This window comes from Coregonus lavaretus (genome assembly GCF_964263955.1).
Source record: "Coregonus lavaretus genome assembly, chromosome: 12".
Lineage (NCBI taxonomy): Eukaryota > Metazoa > Chordata > Actinopteri > Salmoniformes > Salmonidae > Coregonus > Coregonus lavaretus.
The window spans coordinates 19,265,929-19,287,170 of NC_139999.1; the positions used below are offsets into that span (position 1 = coordinate 19,265,929).

Genomic DNA, 21,242 nt, shown 5'->3' on the forward strand with positions numbered 1-21,242 from the left:
TCTATATAAAACTTGCACAAGAGAGTTCACAGAATTATCCATTTACATGTTTTTAACCAATTTATTCATTACTACATTTAGCTGATATTAGATAGTTAATCAAGAGATTCTTACCTTTGCCTCGATTCGTCAGTCTCATCCAGATCATCATGGCATTTGTAGTTCTTTATGATAGCCACATTAGCAGCTAATTAGCATTTAATTTTGGTGGGGTAAATACAGGTGAATATATTAATAAAAGTCACCTTGTCCTAGAGAGATTTACACAGTTATCAAAATGTCACGCCAGGGTAAGCCTACATGAAACACAGCCCTATGGGAAAAATGAATGGTTAAAGTAGTAAAGAGGCGTGAGGGCAATCAACACTTTATTCACAGTTACTCACTATGAGAACTCTCTGCTGTGGGAGTCTCACTGCTAAGAAACAAAGAAAGCAGAAAAACAAAGGCAATATAATGAATATGCATGTCAAGATGCATTACATTGTTGTGTTGTTTACTCGTATGTACAGCAGACAAGCAGAGTCATTTTACAGGGACTTCTTTTACATTTACATTGACATTTTAGTCATTTAGCAGACGCTCTTATCCAGAGCGACCTTTCACAGTGAAGGTTTTCTAAGTGCTTTTTCATCAGAAAGACGTTTTTTCAATCTAAAAGTGGGTTTTGAGAGAGCAGAGAACAATTCAGAAAGATGTGCAGAGAGAACAAATGGACAAATACAGAGTTAGGAAAATTCATCAGCATACGTTCTTATCTAAAAGGTAATATTTGTCATCTCATATCGAACACAAAAGAGAGGTCTGCCTCTTTTTCAGTATTATAAAAAATAATGTAAACATTTATATTAACTGCACAACATACATTCAAATACATACTGTATGTACAGCAAGTCTTTATTTTCGCAACGTTATCATAGCACCATGTATAGCAAGCTGAACAAACTAAACTGATCGGACCTAGCAGGTGGCATTAGCAATACAAAGGGGTAAAATGACATCCACTAATGAAATGTCAGCATTCTGCTGGTGTGAAGATGTTTACACCAATCGTTTGTACCATTGTCTAGGAGGGTGGGGTAGTGGTTAGAGAAGTCCCATCCTGGGTTTGAAGTGAACTAGGGGGTATAAGATAGGTGATGATGTAATGTGTCATGTCCTAACCAGCTCCATCCCCATACGGTCTGGTGTGTTGTTATCATCACGCCTGTCTCATTCTTGGGGGCCGTAAATAATCCTTGCATGACATTTGATCAACGTTAATATTAGTTACAATACAAAAAAATTGAGTACATGTCCTGGGGAAATTATTCTGTAGCCGTAGCACCAACAAAAGGAGGTGAGGAGTCTTAGCCTTGAGGAGAGTTTCCAGGCGTACTGACGTTTTGTGGACAGTACTTTTCATGCTGTGAGTGTGCAGTGAGGGGAAAGCTTGACTTGATGTAATTGCCTGACATCATATACCATATAATTATGGCACACGGCCATAAGAGATTATACACATCAGTTTGTAGCAGCAGAGTTGACATTAAACTAATCTCGGCACCCAATGCTACGGCGGTTACGAGAGACTAATATTAAACACACCTCACATTCACTGTTCACTCAGGGCAATTGTTGAAAGCCAAAGTAAAGGTTCAGAGTTTATCCACACTCAACTGATCAGTCTCCCACTCAGGTTAGTGGTCCTGAGAACTGGGGAGATAGATGAGAGGTAAGAACATTCCTGTGTGAGTGTGTGTCGATGTGAATGTGTGTGTGTGTGTCGATGTGAATGTGTGTGTGTGTGAGAGAGAAAGAGAAGACTGGAGAGGTTTCATTATTTTTGGCTGTTTCAGTATTTGCTCTGCTGGGTGATGATCTGAGCATCAGTGGTAGCTAATGTTGGATCAGCATCCTCTTCCATAAACTCCTACAATAATGGTATTTCAGGTTACATTCCCATGAAGTCTGTACAAGGTCCTCAGGTTCTCCAGTAGTTCTGATCCTCCTCTGTTGGCAGACCGCGATGTGGTGGGTTGTGCGACACAGGTTGTTAACCAACCCATCCTTCCCAAATCTGCCCTCTGTATAAACAACACCAAGATAGAGATAGATCAGAGTTTCTCATCAATCAATTGCTTATTTAGTATTTTCTTTTTTAGGGTCTTTTTTTTAGCAGACGCTCTTATCCAGAGCGACTTACAGTTAGTGAGTGCATACATTTTCATACTGGCCCCCCGTGGGAAACGAACCCACAACCCTGGCGTTGCAAGCGCCATGCTCTACCAACTGAGCTACAGGGGACTACAGTAGTTATAACAGTAGTTCCAGTGGGTATTTTCCTAGCAACTCTAATAGGAAAACACAAGATGACACAAGAAATTACCAGAAAAGACAAAGGACACCTCATCAGCACAATACCACTGACTTTGAAAAGTGAATCTAAACCTTGAGGGCATGGCACTTAAATGCAGGTAAGTATTAATTACATGAAAAGCCTGGACCGAGAGGGCTGAGAAAAGCATGCTACTTGGCCATCTGACAAAGCAAGGTAATCTGGATGAAGAGGGGGAGGTTGGCTGAACTGAGAGGAACAGATGGGTTATGACAAACTCACATCGATTTGGAGGAGGGCTTCTTCACTTTTGGCCTCTTTCGACGTTGAACTGGCCTGAAGCATGCATACAGTCCACACACATGCAGGGGAAACACACACATACACAAACAAACAGCGGAGACAAGCAATTAGGCATCATTGCAAAATAGGGAACAGAAGCTGCTATCATGCTTGCATTTTCGAATTCATCTTGTGCTAAAAAGATTTTCATTAATAAAATTAACAACATGACAATTTGTGTGATGCCTGTTATGTACCTCAGAGACATTATAATCTGCTTAAAATAAGTGTTCCATTCTATTATCTACCCAATGTAGAAAAATGTATAACCTACAGTTAATTCGGAAAGTATTCAGACCGTTTGACTTTTTCCACATTTTGTTACAGCCTTATTCTAAAATGGATTAAATAGTTTTTTTCCCCTCATCAATCTACACACAATACCCCATAATGACAAAGCAAAAACAGGTTTAGACATTTTTGCACATTTATTACAAATAAAAAACTGAAATCTGACATTTACATAAGTATTCAGACCCTTCACTCAGTACTTTGTTGAAGCACCTTTGGCAGCGATTACAGCCTCAAGTCTTCTTGGGTATGACGCTACAAGCTTGGCACACCTGTATTTGGGGAGTTTCTCCCATTCTTTGCAGATCCTCTCATGCTCTGTTAGGTTGGATGGGGAGCGTCGCTGCAGAGCTATTTTCAGGTCTCCAGAGAAGTTCGATCGGTTTCATGTCCGGGCTCTGGCTGGGCCACTCAAGGACATTCAGAGACTTGTCCCGAAGCCACTCCTGCGCTATCTTGGCTGTGTGCTTAGGGTCATTGTCCTATTGGAAGGTGAATCTTTTCCCCAGTCTGAGGTTCTAAACAGTCTGGAGCAGGTTTTCATCAAGGATCTCTCTGTACTTTGCTCCGTTCATCTTTCCCTCGATCCTGACTAGTCTCCCAGTCCCTGCCACTGAAAAACATCCCCACAGCATGATGCTGCCACCACCATGCTTCACCGTAGGGATGGTGCCAGGTTTCCTCCAGACGTGACACTTGGCATTCAGGCCAAAGAGTTCAATCTTGGTTTCATCAGACCAGAGAATCTTGTTTCTCACAGTCTGAGAGTTCTTTAGGTGCCATTTGGCAAACTCCAAACGGGCTGTCATGTGCCTTTTACTGAGGAGTGGCTTCTGTCTGGCCACTCTACCATAAAGGCCTGATTGGTGCAGTGCTGCAGAGATGGTTGTCCATCTGGAAGGTTCTTACATCTGACAGAGTGACCATCGGGTTCTTGGTGACCTCCCTGACCAAGGCCCTTCTCCCCCGATTGCTCAGTTTGGCCGGGCGGCCAGCTCTAGGAAGAGTCTTGGTGGTTCCAAACTTCTTCCATTTAAGTATGATGGAGGCCACTGTGTTCTTGGGGACCTTCAATGCTGCAGACGTTTTTTGGTACCCTTCCTCAGATCTGTGCTTCGACACAATCCTGTCTCGGAGCTCTACGGACAATTCCTTCGACCTCATGGCTTGGTTTTTGCTCTGACACACACTGTCAGCTGTGGGACCTTCTATAGACATGTGTGTGCCTTTCCAAATCATGTCCAATCAATTGAATTTACCACAGGTGGACTCCAATCAAGTTGTAGAAACATCTCAAGGATGATCAATGGAAACAGGATGCACCTGAGCTCAATTTCGAGTCTCATAGCAAAGGGTCTGAATTCCTATGTAAATAAGTTATTTGTGTTTTTTAATTTATAATAAATTAGCAAAAATTTCTAAAAACCTGTTTTCGCTTTGTCATTATGTGGTATTGGTGTGTAGATTGATGAGGGAAAAAAGTTAATTTAATCCATTTGAGAATAAGGCTGTAACGTAACAAAATGTGGAAAAAGGGAAGGGGTCTGAATACTTTCCGAATGCACTGTATATTTTTAACTTGAGTGATTTATTGTTAGTCATATTCATCCTTGAAAAACTGAAATAATAAGACATCAAAGGACAAAAATACATTAAGCCAGAAAAATGAGGGTACCTGTATTCACTGAAGGAGTTTCTGTCTTTACCACCTGAAATAGAGAATGTTTTCATAGAACAGAATTAACAGAGTTATGTGTGTGTATGTGTGTGTGTGTGTATTTGTGTGTGTGTGTGTGTGTCTTTCTTTCTTACTCACCTGTCTCTGGGTTGCATTGCTTGTGGCCTTTACAGCTCCTGAGTTCCATAAGCTGCTGGTGCATCTGGTTGAGGGCAGTGCGGTCCAAGGTGCTAACCCCATTTATCAACTATAGACACACAAAGTAACAGAGGACAGGGTATGTTACCAAACACTGTAAAAAATCACAATAGGCTATATCTCATTTGTGAGATTTAAAAGAGATAGGGGGAGTGAGTGAGAGAGAGAGAGAGAGAGAGAGAGAGAGAGAGAGAGAGAGAGAGAGAGAGAGATACCTGGTATGGATCATTGTTCAGATCAAAGTACTCTATGAAGCCCGTAGCAAACTCGCAGAATATGAAGTTGTGTGTGTCGTTGATGGTCCTCAGGCACCAGTAGGTGTTGTTGTTAGCGCTGGTACAAGCACAGAATGGACCCACTAGCAGGGGACGGAAAGAGACAGCGGGGCTATTCAAACAAGACGCATGGCCAATTTTAACTCACCTATACAGTATCTACTTTATCTTGTTTTTGGAGCTTACAAGTAATCATTCAATATATCATTTTGTGCCAGAGAGGTAGCAGAGAGGTAAGAAATCACGAATCCCAATTTTACAACAACTGTTTGTACTGTTCTACATTTGATTTAGTCTGCATTCTGTCATTCCATACTTGTCCAGAAGGGGGCAGTCTGCCAGTGCTGGTTGTCATGGGTGAAGCAGGTGAGACCAGGCATGCTGCAGGTGTCGTTGTTGCGGAGCCTCTTGAGAAGTTTACGGAGCTTCTTCCTGCGTTTCTGCTCCTTCATCAGCCACTGCTTCTTCTGCTTAGAGGGCATTTTGCTGAGGACACACCACAAGAGGACAGATAAAGAGAGATGCTGTACACTGGTTTGTGGGGAAGTTTCTCTCTCTCTAGCCCTCTCTCTCACACACACACACACACACACACACACACACACACACACACACACACACACACACACAAACAAATGCACACACCACTCTCTCACATTCATTACCTGAGTGAGTGAATGCGGCCTGCATTGAGTCTGAATATCCCTTTGTTTTTGGACAGGTAACTGGGGGTGTTACACTGGCACTCTTCAGGCCGAACATTCTTCAGGTGACCCTTGACCTCACGCAGGTTCTTTATTTTCGTCTGCAAGGTTTCAATCTGCACACAACACATATAAAATAGTTAACCCCCGCAATGACAGGAAAGGCTACAGAATAGGTCAGATAGGGGATCAACTAGAGTAGTACCTCATGCTCGATATGGAGCTTATGGTCTTTCCAGGCCTGGAGGGATTTGTAGAGTCCTCCATCACACCTGACTGTGTCATTCATCAGGATGGAACACCTGTGGGGTAAACACACACCAGCTATCAGCATCTTCATGTCAGTGATGCTGTAGGTGGGTGTGGTGGTGGAATCAGGCGCAGGACGCAGAAGTACAGTCCAAAGACTTTAGTGAAATATCCACAAGAGAAACGCACAAACTAGCCCGAAGGCGAAACTCCGCACGCAGGCGAAAACAAAACGGGCGCACTACACAGGTGCGACAAAACACTCCAACACAATGGAGAACAGCTCAACCGAGCAAACAGTAATACGTCCAGCAAAACGCACGACAGTAAAACAATCACACACAACACTAGACAAACACAACGAGAACTTATAGGACACTAATTACACTAAACGATAACAGGTGTAACAACAATCAGACAAAAGCAAACGAACATAGAAACATGCAACGGTGGCAGCTAGTATTCCGGAGACGACGAACGCCGAAGCCTGCCCGAGCAAGGAAGAGAGGCAGCCTCGGCCGAAACCGTGACACTTCACCTGACAACTGCATTTACCACAGTTAGCACTTCCTTAAAGCACCCTCTCTTACGGCACCCTCTCTTTCAACACCCGAGAATGAATTACTGTAGGGCTACTGTACATAAAGATTAATTATATTACTACTACTCAAAACCCACTAATACTGAAACTCAACACACACACACATATACAGTGCATTCGAAAAGTATTCAGACCCATTCTCTTTTTCAACATTTTGTTACGTTACAGCCATATTCTAAAATGGATTAAATAAAAACAATTCCCTCATCAATCTACACACAATACCCCATAATGACAAAGTAAAAACAGGTTTTTAGAAATGTTTGCAAATGTATTAATAATAAAAAACAGAAATAACTTATTTATGTAAGTATTCAGACCCTTTGCTATGAGACTCAAAATTGAGCTCAGGTGCATCCTGTTTCCATTGATCATCCTTGAGATGTTTCTACAACTTGATTGGAGTCCACCTGTGGTAAATTCAATTGATTGGACATTATTTGGAAAGGTCCCACAGTTGACAGTGCATGTCAGAGCAAAAACTAAGCCATGAGGTCAAAGGAATTGTCCGTAGAGCTCCGAGACAGGATTGTGTCGAGGCACACATCTGGGGAAGGGTACCAAAACATTTATGCAGCATTGAAAGTCCCCAAGAACACAGTGGCCGCCATCATTCTTAAATGGAAGAAGTTTGAAACCACCAAGACACTTCCTAGAGGTCGCCGCCTGGCCAAACTGACCAACTGTGGGAGAAGGGCCTTGGTCAGGGAGGTGACCAAGAACCCGATGGTCACTCTGACAGAGCTCCAGAGTCAGGCCTTTATGGTAGAGTGGCCAGACGGAAACCACTCCTCAGTAAAAGGCAAATGGCAGGCCGCTTGAAGTTTGCCAAAAGGCACCTAAAGACTCTCAGACCATGAGAAACAAGATTCTCTGGTCTGATGAAACAAAGGTTGAACTCTTTGGTCTGAATGCCAAGCGTCACGTCTGGAGGAAACCTGGCACCATCCCTACGGTGAAGCATGGTGGTGGCAGCATCATGCTGTGGGGATGTTTTTCAGCGGCAGGTACTGGGAGACTAGTCAGGATCGGGGGAAATATGAACGGAGCAAAGTACAGAGAGATCCTTGATGAAAACCTTCTCCAGAGCACTCAGGACCTCAGACTGGGGTGAAGGTTCACCTTCCAACAGGACAATGACCCTAAGCACACAGCCAAGACAACGCAGGAGTGGCTTCGGGAGAAGTCTCTGAATGTCCTTGAGTGGCCCAGCCAGAGCCCGGACTTGAACCAGACCGAATATCTCTGGAGAGAGCAGAAAATAGCTGTACAGCGACGCTCCCCAACCAACCTGACAGAGCTTAAGAGGATCTGCAGAGAAGAATGGGAGAAACTCCCCAAATACAGGTGTGCCAAGCTTGTAGCGTCATTCCCAAGAAGACTCAAGGTTGTAATCGCTGCCAAAGGTGCTTCAACAAAGTACTGAGTAAAGGGTCTGAATACATATGTAAATGTGATATTTCATTTTTTTTGTATTTAATACATTTGCAAACATTTCTAAAAACCTGTTTTTGCTTTGTCATTACAGGGTATTGTGTGTAGATTTATGAGGGAAAAAAACTATTTAATCTATTTTAGAATAAGGCTGTAACGTAACAAAATGTGGAAAAAGTCAAGGGGTCTGAATACATTCCGAATGCACTGTATATACACACACACACACACACACACACACACACACACACACACACACCTGTAGGTGACTTTAAGAGCAACAGGTGGTGTAAGGCTCTTGTTGGTTGTGGGCCTGGCTGTGACTCCCATGCCACTGAACTCCTCATCGTTGTCCTCCAGCAGGCCCGCTCCTCTCCTCCTCTCCCCGGGCCAGCTGGTGTTGCTGAGGCCCACGGGCCTGTAGCCCTCCTCCAGGTCCACAGCATACATGTCTCCATCCAGCTCAAAGGGAACGGACCGGGCCCAACGGTTCCTAGTCAGACTCTTACTGGACTTTACCTCTGATGGGGAAAATACTTGTTCTGCTATAATTTGCAAGCACACTTTATAAGTCTTTGATATGGTAAATATATAAGCCGCTGAAAGGACTACTCACTCTTCTTGGTGAGCAGTCTCTTCCTCTTCAGGGGTGTACTTTTGGGGCCTAGGGGGCCACAGTCACAGCTGTCTCCAGCATTGGAGACAAGTCCAACCCCCTGCTGGGACCCGCTGCTGGCCATCAGAGCCCGCATACGTGAGGCATAGAGACTGGCCATGCCCTTACACTTATACAGATTCAGCTTACCAGAAGGGTCCTCCACACACTGCCACTTCTTCACACGCCGAGAGAGGAGAAGGGGGGAGAGATTTAGCTACATTTCTGCTAATGTATAAGTGTGTGTGTGTGTTTGTGTGCCTGTCTATGTGGGTATTGTACAGAACTCATACCTGTCCTGGCTGTTCACAGGAGCTCTGGTACTCTGCTCTCTGACACAGGTCTTTGACCCGCTGGTACTTGGGCAGGAAGTTCTCCTCCTGGGCCACGTCCTTCCCATCAGACCTCTTGTGGAGCAGCTTCCTGTGTAAACAGGATAGAATCAGATGAGAGTAATAGAACATCGACCAAACATACTGTCCATCAAACTCTGATCACTTGGCTGTGGAAAATTATGAAGTAATTCTGAAATGTTGGTGAACTATCCCTTTAATTGCTCTTGATTCATGACTAGATTATGAATGAAACATACTGACCCTCTCTCTACCAGGAACGAGTCCCTCCACATCTTCCCCTTCTTGTTCACCTGGAACCTGCAACAAGAGCAAGAAAGGTCAGGTGATCCTGAAGCTACACGGTCCATCCATTGTGTTAAGTCCAAAACATGCAAACAAAGGTGTGACCCTCTGTACCTGTTGACAGGTTTGTCTGTGTCCAGGAGTTTAAGGATGGACTTGCCGTCCATGTCAGAGGGAACGTCCACTCCGGCCATGTCCAACAGTGTGGGAGCCAGGTCAATGTTCAGCACCACATGAGGGTTACTGCAGAAGGACAGGTGGAGGAGAGAGATGAGTGCTGCATAAGAGATCCAGTCAGCAGAGTAGTAGTAGCAGTGAGATAAGAGACAAAAGCTAACCATTTCCTTTGAAAAAACATATTTCAGAAAAAGGTACTGTAGAAATCTTCAAAGTTGCACTCACATGGCTCCTGCCTCCACGTTGGGGCCTCGTATGAAGAAGGGTACCCGGATGTCAAACTCGTAGGGCATGGACTTGCCTTTGACCAGGCCAAACTGACCAATATGGTAGCCGTGGTCTGATGTGTAGACAATGTAGGTGTTGTCCAACTCACCTGTCTCCACCAGCATGTTGTACACCTGAGGACGAGGACACAGTAAGACAGGTAGTCGGGTAGATTTAGCCAGTCTGTTCCTCCTTGTCCACACTGTCTGTCTGTCTGACCCACCTTGTCCACACTGTCTGTCTGTCTGACCCACCTTGTCCACACTGTCGTCTACAGACAGCAGGGTCTGCATCCTCCGGCGCTGCAGCATGTTGGTGAACTGCATGTGGACGGGTTTCATGGGGCCTGTGTAGCGCAGGATCCAGTGCTTGTCTGGGTTAGGAGCGTAGTTATAGCTTGGGGTTCTGAGAAAGGGATGGATGGAAAAACTAGTGTGAAGAAAGAGTGAGTAAAGGGGGAAAATAATCTCAGGAGAAGACTGCACCTGCACATACTTAGTTATCAACACATTTTATCTTCATTGACGAGTCTTTGTTTTTCCTGTCATGGAACTTACTTTTGTTACCAAGCACCTGAGACAGAGGAGTGCTTACTTCTGTGAGATTATCACCGTTATGCCTCCAGAAATCACAGAGGAGCTTAAAGCTGAAATTCTTAGTTTGGGAAACTGCCACGTCTGGTTGAGATATTACATCAACAAAGAAGATACTTCAAACAACAAACACATGTTTTCCCCCTCGGACATCATTGCACGCACGATAGAACACCAGAATATGGACAGCAACTCTTTTACCACAACGCTGAACTCTCCTCCGTTTCATCAACAAAACCAAAACAAAGGCACTGGCAATACCTAGTCAGTTGAACAACCGAATGCATTCAACCGAAATGTGTCTTCCGCATTTAACCCAACCCCTCTGAATCAGAGAGGTGCAGGGGGCTGTCTTAATCAAGGGGATTTGAACCAGCAACCTTTCAGTTACTGGCCCATTGCTCATAACCGCTAACCTACCTGCCGAACAGTGGTGCTGTTTCCCACTTTACGGATTTCAGCTTTGACAACAGACATTATGCGAGCATTTTAGAGCTCACATTCTATATTTAAGCAATAATGCACGAGGGGGCGTGGTATATGGCAAATATACCATGGCTAAGGGCTTTCCTTAAGCACGACACAACGTGGAGTGCCTGGATACAGCCCTTAGCCGTGGTATATTGGCCATATACCACAAACCCCCGAGGTGCCTAATTGCTGTTACAAACTGGTAACCAACGTCATTAGAACAGTAAAAATATATGTTTTGTCATACCCGTGGTATACGGTCTGATATACCATGGCTGTAAGCCAATTAGCATTCAGGGCTCGAACCACCCAGTTTATAAAGAGAAGTAACATATCTTTTGAATTAACACTGAATAGTATTATGGTAGAGAACATTCTAATAGCGCACAATAGTATTCATGGAAGAGTGTTTATTTTGCATGGCTGTCTACATTTGACATTCTGGGGTGTATTGCATTTTATTTTATTGCATTGTATTGCATATTGTATTGCATTGTCGGATTATACAAAGCTGTGACTTGTTTCATGTTGTTTTATGATTGGCATGTACAACAATAGCCTTCCCCTGTGCTTGCAAATGGCTCCAACCACACCTTTGAAAGTGATCTCAGAACGTATTGTGTAATGCTGAATTGGAGGCATATAAACCACGGAAAAGGCAACCAGCCAGCTGCCATACTGATCAATTTCAGCTAACACGGAGAGGACAGTTTAATCAATATTCACTCAGGGGCAGATGGAACCTTAATGATTATAAAATAAATACACTGCTAAATATCTAATGAAGTTTTGGAGGCATAGTTAACGTTTACTGCATATCGATTTGACTTAGAAAAAGGCTAATCATCTATGGCCTTGGAGCATAAGGCCCTGACAACAAGGGGTGAAGATAAGTGTCTGAAATGTGGACGAGGGAAAGGTTTTTCAGGAAGGATGGAGTCCACAGCTCTGCACCCTCCGCAGCAACTTGCCCGTGCCCCACCCCGCTTCTTCTTCACCCAAATTCAGACAGCTGATGTTCTGAAAGAGCTGCAAAATCTGGACCCCTACAAATCATCTGGGCTAGACAATCTGGACCCTTTCTTTCTAAAATTAGCAGCCGAAATTGTTGCAACCCCTATTACTAGCCTGTTCAACATCTCTTGCGTTTCGTCTGAGATTGGAAATCTGCCGCGGTCATCCCCCTCTTCAAAGGGGGTGACACTCTAGATGTCAGACCTATATCCATCCTGCCTTTCGAAAGTATTTGAAAGCCAAGTTAACAAACAGATCACCGAACATTTCGAATTCCACCGTACCTTCTCCGCTATGCAATCTGGTTTCCGAGCTGGTCATGGGTGCACCTCAGCCACGCTCAAGGTCCTAAACGATATTATAACCGCGATCGATAAAAGACAGTACAGTCGTGGTCAAAAGTTTTGAGAATGACACAAATACTAATTTTCACAAAGTCTGCTGCCTCAGTTTTGACTATGGCAATTTGCATATACTCCAGAATGTCATGAAGAGAGATCAGATGAATTGCAATTAATTGCAGTCCCTCTTTGCCATGAAAATGAACTTAATCCCCAAAAAACATTTCCACTGCATTTCAGCCCTGTCACAAAAGGACCAGCTGCCATCATGTCAGTGATTCTCTTGTTAACACAGGTGAGAGTGTTGACGAGGACAAGGCTGGAGATCACTCTGTCATGCTGATTGCATTAGAATAACAGACTGGAAGCTTTAAAAGGAGGGTGGTGCTTGAAATCATTGTTCTTCCTCTGTTAACCATGGTTACCTGCAAGGAAACATGTGCCGTCATCATTGCTTTGCACAAAAAGGGCTTCACAGGCAAGGATATTGCTGCTAGTAAGATTGCACCTAAATCAACCATTTATCGGATCATCAAGAACTTCAAGGAGAGAGGTTCAATTGTTGTGAAGAAGGCATCAGGGCACCCAAGAAAGTCCAGCAAGCGCCAGGACCATCTCCTAAAGTTGATTCAGCTGCGGGATCGGGGCACCACCAGTGCAGCGCTTGCTCAGGAATGGCAGCAGGCAGGTGTGAGTGCATCTGCACGCACAGTGAGGCGAAGACTTTTGGAGGATGGCCTGGTGTCAAGTAGGGCAGCAAAGAAGCCACTTGTCTCCAGGAAAAACATCAGGGACAGACTGATATTCTGCAAAAGGTACAGGGATTGGACTGCTGAGGACTGGGGTAAAGTCATTTTCTCTGATGAATCCCCTTTCCGATTGTTTGGGGCATCCGGAAACACCTTGTCCGGAGAAGACAAGGTGAGCGCTACCATCAGTCCTGTGTCATGCCAACAGTAAAGCATCCTGAGACCATTCATGTGTGGGGTTCTCAGCCAAGGGAGTGGGCTCACTCACAATTTTGCCTAAGAACACAGCCATGAATAAAGAATGGTACCAACACATCCTCCGAGAGCAACTTCTCCCAACCATCCAAGAACAGTTTGGTGACGAACAATGCCTTTTCCAGCATGAGCACCTTGCCATAAGGCAAAAGTGATAACTAAGTGGCTTGGGGAACAAAACATCGACATTTTGGGTCCATGGCCAGGAAACTCCCCAGACCTTAATCCCATTGAGAACTTGTGGTCGATCCTCAAGAGGCGGGTGGACAAACAAAAACCCACAAATTCTGACAAACTCCAATCATTGATTATGCAAGAATGGGCTGCCATCAGTCAGGATGTGGCCCAGAAGTTAATTGACAGCATGCCAGGGCGGATTGCAGAGGTCTTGAAAAAGATGGGTCAACACTGCAAATATTGACTCTTTGCATAAACTTAATGTAATTGTCAATTAAAGCCTTTGACACTTATGGAATGCTTGTAATTATATTTCAGTATACCATAGTAACATCTGACAAAAATATCTCATAACACTGAAGCAGCAAACTTTGTGAAGACCAATACTTGTGTCATTCTCAAAACGTTTGACCACGACTGTACTGTGCAGCCCTCTTCATCGACCTGGCCAAGGCTTTCGACTCTGTCAATCACCACATTCTTATTGGCAGACTAAATAGCCTTGGTTTCTCAAATGACTGCCTCGCCTGGTTCACCAACTACTTCTCAGATAGAGTTCAATGTGTCAAATCGGAGGGCCTGTTGTCTGGACCTCTGGCAGTCTCTATGGGGGTGCCACAGGGTTCAATTCTCGAGCCGACTCTATTCTCTGTGTATATCAATGATGTTGCTCTTGCTGCTGGTGACTCTCAGATCCACCTCTACGCAGACGTCACCATTTTGTATACATCTGGCCCTTCATTGGACACTGTCTTAACAAACTTCCAAACGAGCTTCAATGCCATACAACACTCCTTCTGTAGCCTTCAACTGCTCTTAAACACTAGTAAAACTAATCAATCTAAAACAATCGAACGCTGTTTGCACCCGCCCGCCCGACTAGAATCACTACTCTCGGCGGGTCTGACTTAGAATATGTGGACAACTACAAATACCTAGGTGTCTGGTTAGACCTTAAACTCTCCTTCCAGACTCACATTAAGCATCTCCAATCCAAAGTTAAATCTAGAATCGGCTTCCTATTTCTCAACAAAGCCTCCTTCACTCATGCTGCCAAACATGCCCTCGTAAAACTGACTATCCTACCGATCCTTGACTTCGGCGATGCCATTTACAAAATAGCCTCCAACACTCTACTCAGCAAATTGGATGTAGTCTATCACAGTGCTATCCGTTTTGTCACCAAAGCCCCATATACTACCCACCATTGTGACCTGTACGCTCTCGTTGGCTGGCCCTCACTACATATTCGTCGCCAAACCCACTGGCTCCAGGTCATCTATAAATCACTGCTAGGCAAATCCCCGCCTTATCTTAGCTCATTGGTCACCATAGCAACACCCACCCGTAGTATGCGCTCCAGCAGGTATATCTCACTGGTCATCCCCAAAGCCAACACCTCCTTTGGCCGCCATTCCTTCCAGTTATCTGCTGCCAATGACTGGAAGAACTGCAAAAAGCTGGAGGCTCTTATCTCCCTCACTAACTTTAAGTATCAGTTGTCAGAGCAGCTTACCGATCCCTGCACCTGTACACAGCCCATCTGTAATTAGCCCACCCAACTACCTCATCCCCATATTGTTATTTATTTTGCTCATTTGCACCCCAGTATCTCTATTTGCACATCATCTTCTGCACATCTATCACTCCAGTGTTAATACTAAATTGTAATTATTTTGCACTATGGCCTATTTATTGCCTTACCTCCATAACTTACTACATTTGCACACACTGTATATATATTTTCTATTGTGTTATTGACTGTACGTTTTGTTTATCCCATATGTAACTCTGTGTTGTTGTTTTTATCGCACTGCTTTGCTTTATCTTGGCCAGGTCGCAGTTGTAAATGAGAACTTGTTCTCAACTGGCTTACCTGGTTAAATAAAGGTTAAATAAAATAAAAAATAAAAAAAGTAAGAGGGGAGCCATTTTCTCTCCCTCTATATTTAAGGGAAAGTGAGATCATCTATAAGCTCAAATCGTGGGTGTGTGTGTAAATTCATGAGAAAAAGCTATTAAAATTTGACATGAAACAGCCCAGGCTGAACGTATTCACTGTGTAAAGCCTTTGTTCAGTACTTTAATGATGCTTATGTGATTCACTCTTACAGGAGAGGACAATCAACCGAAGACACAGGTGCATTACTGCCTCCCTGTATGTCTCTCACAGGGCCAATGGGAGAGGTGACATTAGCCCAGGCCCAGAGCATCAGAGAAACATTCACGACCAAGCGCTTATCTTCAGGGTACAGTGCCAAGCAGACAAAGGCTGGGACCCATAGTGTGTTATCATAATTTATGCATGCCTATCTAACATTAACCTCTTTAACAATGCCAGTCTAAATTATGCAATTAGCAAGGATCATTACTGAGGCAAGTGTACATTCAGTACACTACCACACTGCATCTTCTGTCAAATTAGTGTGTGTGTGTGTGTGTACAATATACTCTTACATGTGCTGCGAGGCGTTGGGGAATGCAGTGCTGTACTGTGGTGCTGAGTCCTCCGGCCCATGGGGGGCAGCGTGGCTCAGGACCATCATCACTGGTCGGTGGGGGTACATCCTCTTGGACGAGCGGAAGTAGTTGATGCTGTCATTGGTGATGATGTCTGTGAGGTAGTCCTGTGAAAGCAAGAATCACCTGACTATGAGGATCTGAACTCTAATATTACCTCCTCCCAGAAAGGGAAAGATAAATACAAATAGAGAAATGGATCTTATCATAACGGCTTCCTTATAACAATATTTAGATTCAGAATAATCTGTTTACTATACTGTCTTATAACAGTATTATAAAACATGAAATTGGATTATTAAATTTTGATCTGAGTAGGTTACTCCAATGTTTGACGGAAAACTGAAAAAGGACGAAACCTTTGGATAGTGGCTGCCATGCTTCTCCCGCACGCCGTTCCTGCACAGAGTGTAGTTGTAGAAGCGAGAGTTCTTCACCAGCGCTACCCACTCCCTCCAGCCAGGGGGCACATAGGAGCCGTTATACTCATTCAGGTACTTCCCAAATAAGGCTAGGATACGAGGGGGGGTGATAAGTACAAAGTGATTCTCTATGCAATAAAGTGTGTGTGTGTGCATCCTGCACAGCTCAAACTCACCCGTCCTGTAGCCTGAGTTGTTAAGGTGCATAGCGAAGGTGTGAGGCTCATGGTGGGCCTGCCAGGAGGGTGAGGAACAGTTCTCGTTGTTGGTGAAGGTGTGGTGGTTGTGAACGTACTTCCCTGTGAGAATAGAGGAGCGCGAAGGGCAGCACATGGGAGTAGTGGAGAAGGCATTAGAGAAATGGGTGCCTCCCTGCTCCATGATACGCCGTGTCTTATTCATGGCCTGCATTGAGCCTGGAGGACAAAGAGAGGGGGAAGAGGAGAGAGAGGGGAAGGGTGAGGGGAAGAGAGGCAAAAAGATAGAATGGGGTGAGGGATGCAAGAGAGGGAGAGAGAGAGGGAGAGAGAAAATAAATACTTTCTTTTTTGTGAACAATTGTTTTTTATTAGGTCACGAGGGCAATACAGTCATAAAAATAAAATACAAATATCACACTTTTCCCCCCTTTTTTTGTTGAACTTACACTCCCTCCCACCCCACCTATTCCAAACATACCTCTGGCAGCCCCAACCTATCCCCAACCTTGGACAACCCATAATATATAAAAAAAAATATGTATAAAAAAGTTTGAATCAAATTAAAATAAACAACACGCACTACACTAGAATATACACAGCAAAGTCATTTGCTAATACAACACCATCAAGTAAGCATTTTACATCACACACCTACATCATATCCAACAGTTTAGAGATTTCTGAGGTGGCTACTTTCCATGTTTCCAAAGTGCTAGCACTGGCTTTATTGATACGGGCAGTGGATAACTCCAATATAATTACGTTCTGAAAGTATGCTAGCCATTTCCTTGTGGTGGCAACCAGCGCTGAAAAACAAGTTTTTTGGCAGCAGTCAACCCAGCCAGCCAAACCTTTTGCTGTTTCTCATTCAGCTGCATACATACCTGTATCATCGTTAAGCAACAGCGGAATTGGTTCAAGGGGTACAGTTTTATCAACCATGTCAGAGAGAATAGACAACACTTTCCTCCAAAACTCATAAACCTCAGGACAATCCCATATCAGTTGTTTGTATGTGCCAAGTGTGTTTAGGTTACATAGGTCACAGTATGAGCTTTGAGCCTGTTTTGCATGACATTTTACAAGTGTTGTCCAGTATGATCTATGACAAAGATTTAAATGAATTAATTGATGGTTTGGGCTCTCTGATGAGTGAAATATATTCTCCCAGACATTCTCCCAATCAATAGCCTCATCATCGACAGCCAAATCATTTACCCATGCTTTAACCATTTAAATATATTTTTGTTTTAATAGTTCAAGATGAGATTAAATAGCAGACACAGAACCTCTGGATGGGAATGTAAAAATCCACTCTATCACCAGGTGCCTTTCCAGACTTGTACCCCATGGGACGCCATAGGCAGGAAGCGCTGACCGTAATCTAATATAAAGAAAGAATGAAGACCCTGGCAAATCAAAATTAAGACGGAGTTCCTGAAAACTGAGAAGACCCTTTGAGTTGAATATATCCCCTCGATTATTGACCCCTTTTGCAGACCAGGCTCTAGACTCAAAAGGTTTATTACCGGAAGTAATAGTCTTGTTATGCCATAGAGGGGTATGGAGATGCCATTTCCAGTTACCACCTACACACTTCTCAACCTTCCTAAAATTCTCTATTGTATTAGAAATAATAGGACCAAAATACAAAATGCATTTCTTATTAGCTATACCAGAAAATAACACATCCTGCAATCTAATAGGTGAAACAGAGACAGATGTAGACTGATCAAACCATGATCTAAGTAGGCGTAACTGGAAAGACTGGTGGTAAATAAAACAATTTGGTAATGCAAGTCCACTTCCATCATTGTAACACCTCAAACCTAATCTTTGGATGTTTGCCATTCTAAAGGTATTTACGTATACGTTTATCAATCATCCCCCAATAACCTACTGGTGGAGGGAGTGGGATCATCATGCTCAGGAATCTAATACGTGGCAAAACATTCATCTTTATGGAAGCAACCCTAGTTTGTAAAGAAGCAGGCAACTTCTTCCAAACGGTTAAATCTCGTTCAACCTCCTAGTAAATGTTCTCATAATTAAACTTCACCAGACCATGCATAGATGTTTGTATACTAATACCCAATACTGTGTTTTCATAGGAATTAATTAAAGATATCGGACGATAATTTGCACAATCTGTGTGATATTTCCCTTTCTTTGGCAGTAGAGAGAATAATGCCCCAAAAATGTAACAACAGTTCAGGTGGAATGCCATCCAGGTGATTTACCCTTTTTAGCACCTTTCAGTGCTGATTCCAGTTCCTCTAGTGAGATGGGTTGGCCCTCATCCGCAGATTGCTTCTCATCCAATATGGGCAAATCAAGAAAATCTAAAAACTTCTTGCATTTGTCTGGCTCAAACTGGATAGAAGATTTATATAACTCCTGGTAAAAAGACTGAAATGTTGCAGTTGAATAGATTCCTCTGTAGCTCAATTGGTAGAGCATGGCGCTTGTAACGCCAGGGTAGTGGGTTCGATCCCTGGGACCACCCATATGTAAAAATGTATGCACACATGACTGTAAGTCGCTTTGGATAAAAGCGTCTGCTAAATGGCATATTATTATTATTATTATAGAAGTACAAGATTCACTTTGTTTCAGTTTTAAGGCTAGAAGCCTGCTTGGTTTGCTCCCATTAAAATAATAGTTCTGCCTCACTCTATGCATGATAAACTCAGGTCTCCTCCTTAATAAATCATTAAGCTCCAGTTTAACCACCCTCAAATCATTGCTGACATTATTTGAGTGATTCCTTTTCAGGTTCTGTTCAAGTGATTTTAATGTACATTTTTGATTCTGTGATTCCTGGCTTTATTGAGGTGAGATGCAAAAGTCTCTGATAAACCCTTTAATAACCATCCATGTAAACCTTGGGTCCTCTACAGAGTCCTTGTTTTTCGCTAAGATTTCAACTACTTTAAATTCAGCCACAAACAATTCGATGCCCGGATTCTGAACTCGCCACACATCAGAGATATTGAGATTTTCCTTCATTGCATTCAACGCTAATGATGCTGATTGTTGGGCATGTGAAAAAGTTTGCGTGGATCTATCAAGCCTGAGATCAAAAACTACATTCATAATTTATCTGCCCCTAAAACCAATTCGTACTCTGAAAGTGATAACAATTCTTTGGTAAGCCCAGGAAAAAGCTGTCCTCAAAAACAGCGGGTGCATTGACAGACATAAATGCTACTTTCTTGCCATATATAAATGTGCAAATGTAAGCTAAGCGGCCTGACGGTTCCTTGCTAGTCTTTTCAATAACTAAAGTTACATTCCTTTTAATCAAAATGACCGAGCCTTTGGACTTAGAGGCTCCACTAGTGGAAGCAGCAACTTTATAAGAATAAATATTTTCTGTGATGTGTTGCCCATTTTAATTCATGTGTACTAAAGGCTTTTCATGCTGATGCCGATTGTTTAGTGAAACAGATGCTCAACCATAAATTCCTGGTTTTCAATGGAGTTTTTCTCACCAATCAGAGCGGGACAAGGGGTGTCAGCGAGGCCATTATACTGGCACTCCAGACCAATACGCAGTTTAAAAGCTTAAACGGGTAGGGAGATGGCCAGAGTTTGGCACTCAGACAATGGATACCATAGGCCACTCACTCCATGCCAATAATTAAGTTGGCGATGGGGTTCTTGACTTTGAGTGGGCAAATGGAGAATGCACGCACGCACACACACACACTCGCATGCACACACACACACACACACATACACACACCCTGCTAGTCCTACTGTGTCTTACCCAGTTCGATGTCCTGGTCATCAGTGAGGATAAGGATTATGTTGGGTCGGACGTTGTTGCGGGCTTGACGGTCCCTCTGCAGACGGGTCCGGTGGCGCTGACCAGAGAGGAAAGACGAGCCCTGGGCCAGGGAGACCACCCACAGGAGGAGGAGCAGAAGGAGGCCCCATCCTGCCATGGCTCTACCCTGTCTTCTTCACCTCCTTTTTACTGCAGCACGGGGCACTCTGCTGCTGCCGCAGCTCCCTCACTCAACCTGACAGACACAGAGTTGAGAGCAGACCGAAAACATTACGTAACATACAAACTGCTACAATCTGGTAGCTATGCTGTGACAATTATAAAACATGTAATATTGACAAGTGAGAAACTCTGTGCTGTATGGTCATCAGGAGTCTCTCTCTCTCTCTCTCTCTCTCTCTCTCTCTCTCTCTCTCTCTCTCTCTCTCTCTCTCTCTCTCTCTCTCTCTCTCTCTCTCTCTCTCTCTCTCTCTCTCTCTCTCTCTCTCTCTCTCTCTCTCTCTCTCTCTCTCTCTCTCTCTCTCTCTCTCTCTCTCTCTCTCTCTCTCTCTCTCTCTCTCTCTCTCTCCCTCTCTCCCTCTCTCTTTCTCTCTCAACTGTATCTCTCTCACACAGACACACTCTCTGTCAAAAAAGCAAAGCCATTACAGGGTGCTCTTCCATACAATGACCCCGCTTGGGCTCCCCTCGTTAATAAATCATTAATGATGCATTAGAGCGGTGTCATTGCCTCAGTGTAATGATCTCTGTTGACAAACACATGGCTGCCAGTCTGGGGCTAATGGGCCTGGGCCTGAGCCAGGGGCCAAGGGCCAACGCTCCCTCACCAACCAAAGAGAGCAGGGGGAATGGAGCGGGGCAGAGGTGAAGGAGAAGAGAGA

General features: G+C 43.9%; 1 protein-coding gene across 1 annotated transcript; it reads right to left on the minus strand.

Annotated features, from left to right (window-relative positions):
* Positions 1–355: 355 nt before the first annotated feature.
* LOC311138004 (extracellular sulfatase Sulf-2-like) lies at positions 356–20,518 on the minus strand (the record flags this gene model as incomplete). The annotated part of the gene is made up of 19 exons (XM_084172650.1): positions 356–2,066; positions 2,600–2,653; positions 4,626–4,659; positions 4,767–4,875; positions 5,042–5,184; positions 5,418–5,587; positions 5,767–5,921; positions 6,011–6,107; positions 8,349–8,610; positions 8,706–8,922; positions 9,038–9,163; positions 9,337–9,397; positions 9,497–9,625; positions 9,785–9,960; positions 10,081–10,231; positions 15,884–16,053; positions 16,306–16,457; positions 16,545–16,784; positions 20,341–20,518. The coding sequence occupies 19 exons, from the start codon at positions 20,516–20,518 to the stop codon at positions 2,036–2,038; spliced, it is 2,655 nt and encodes an 884-aa protein (XP_084028776.1). The 3' UTR covers positions 356–2,035.
* Positions 20,519–21,242: the final 724 nt, after the last annotated feature.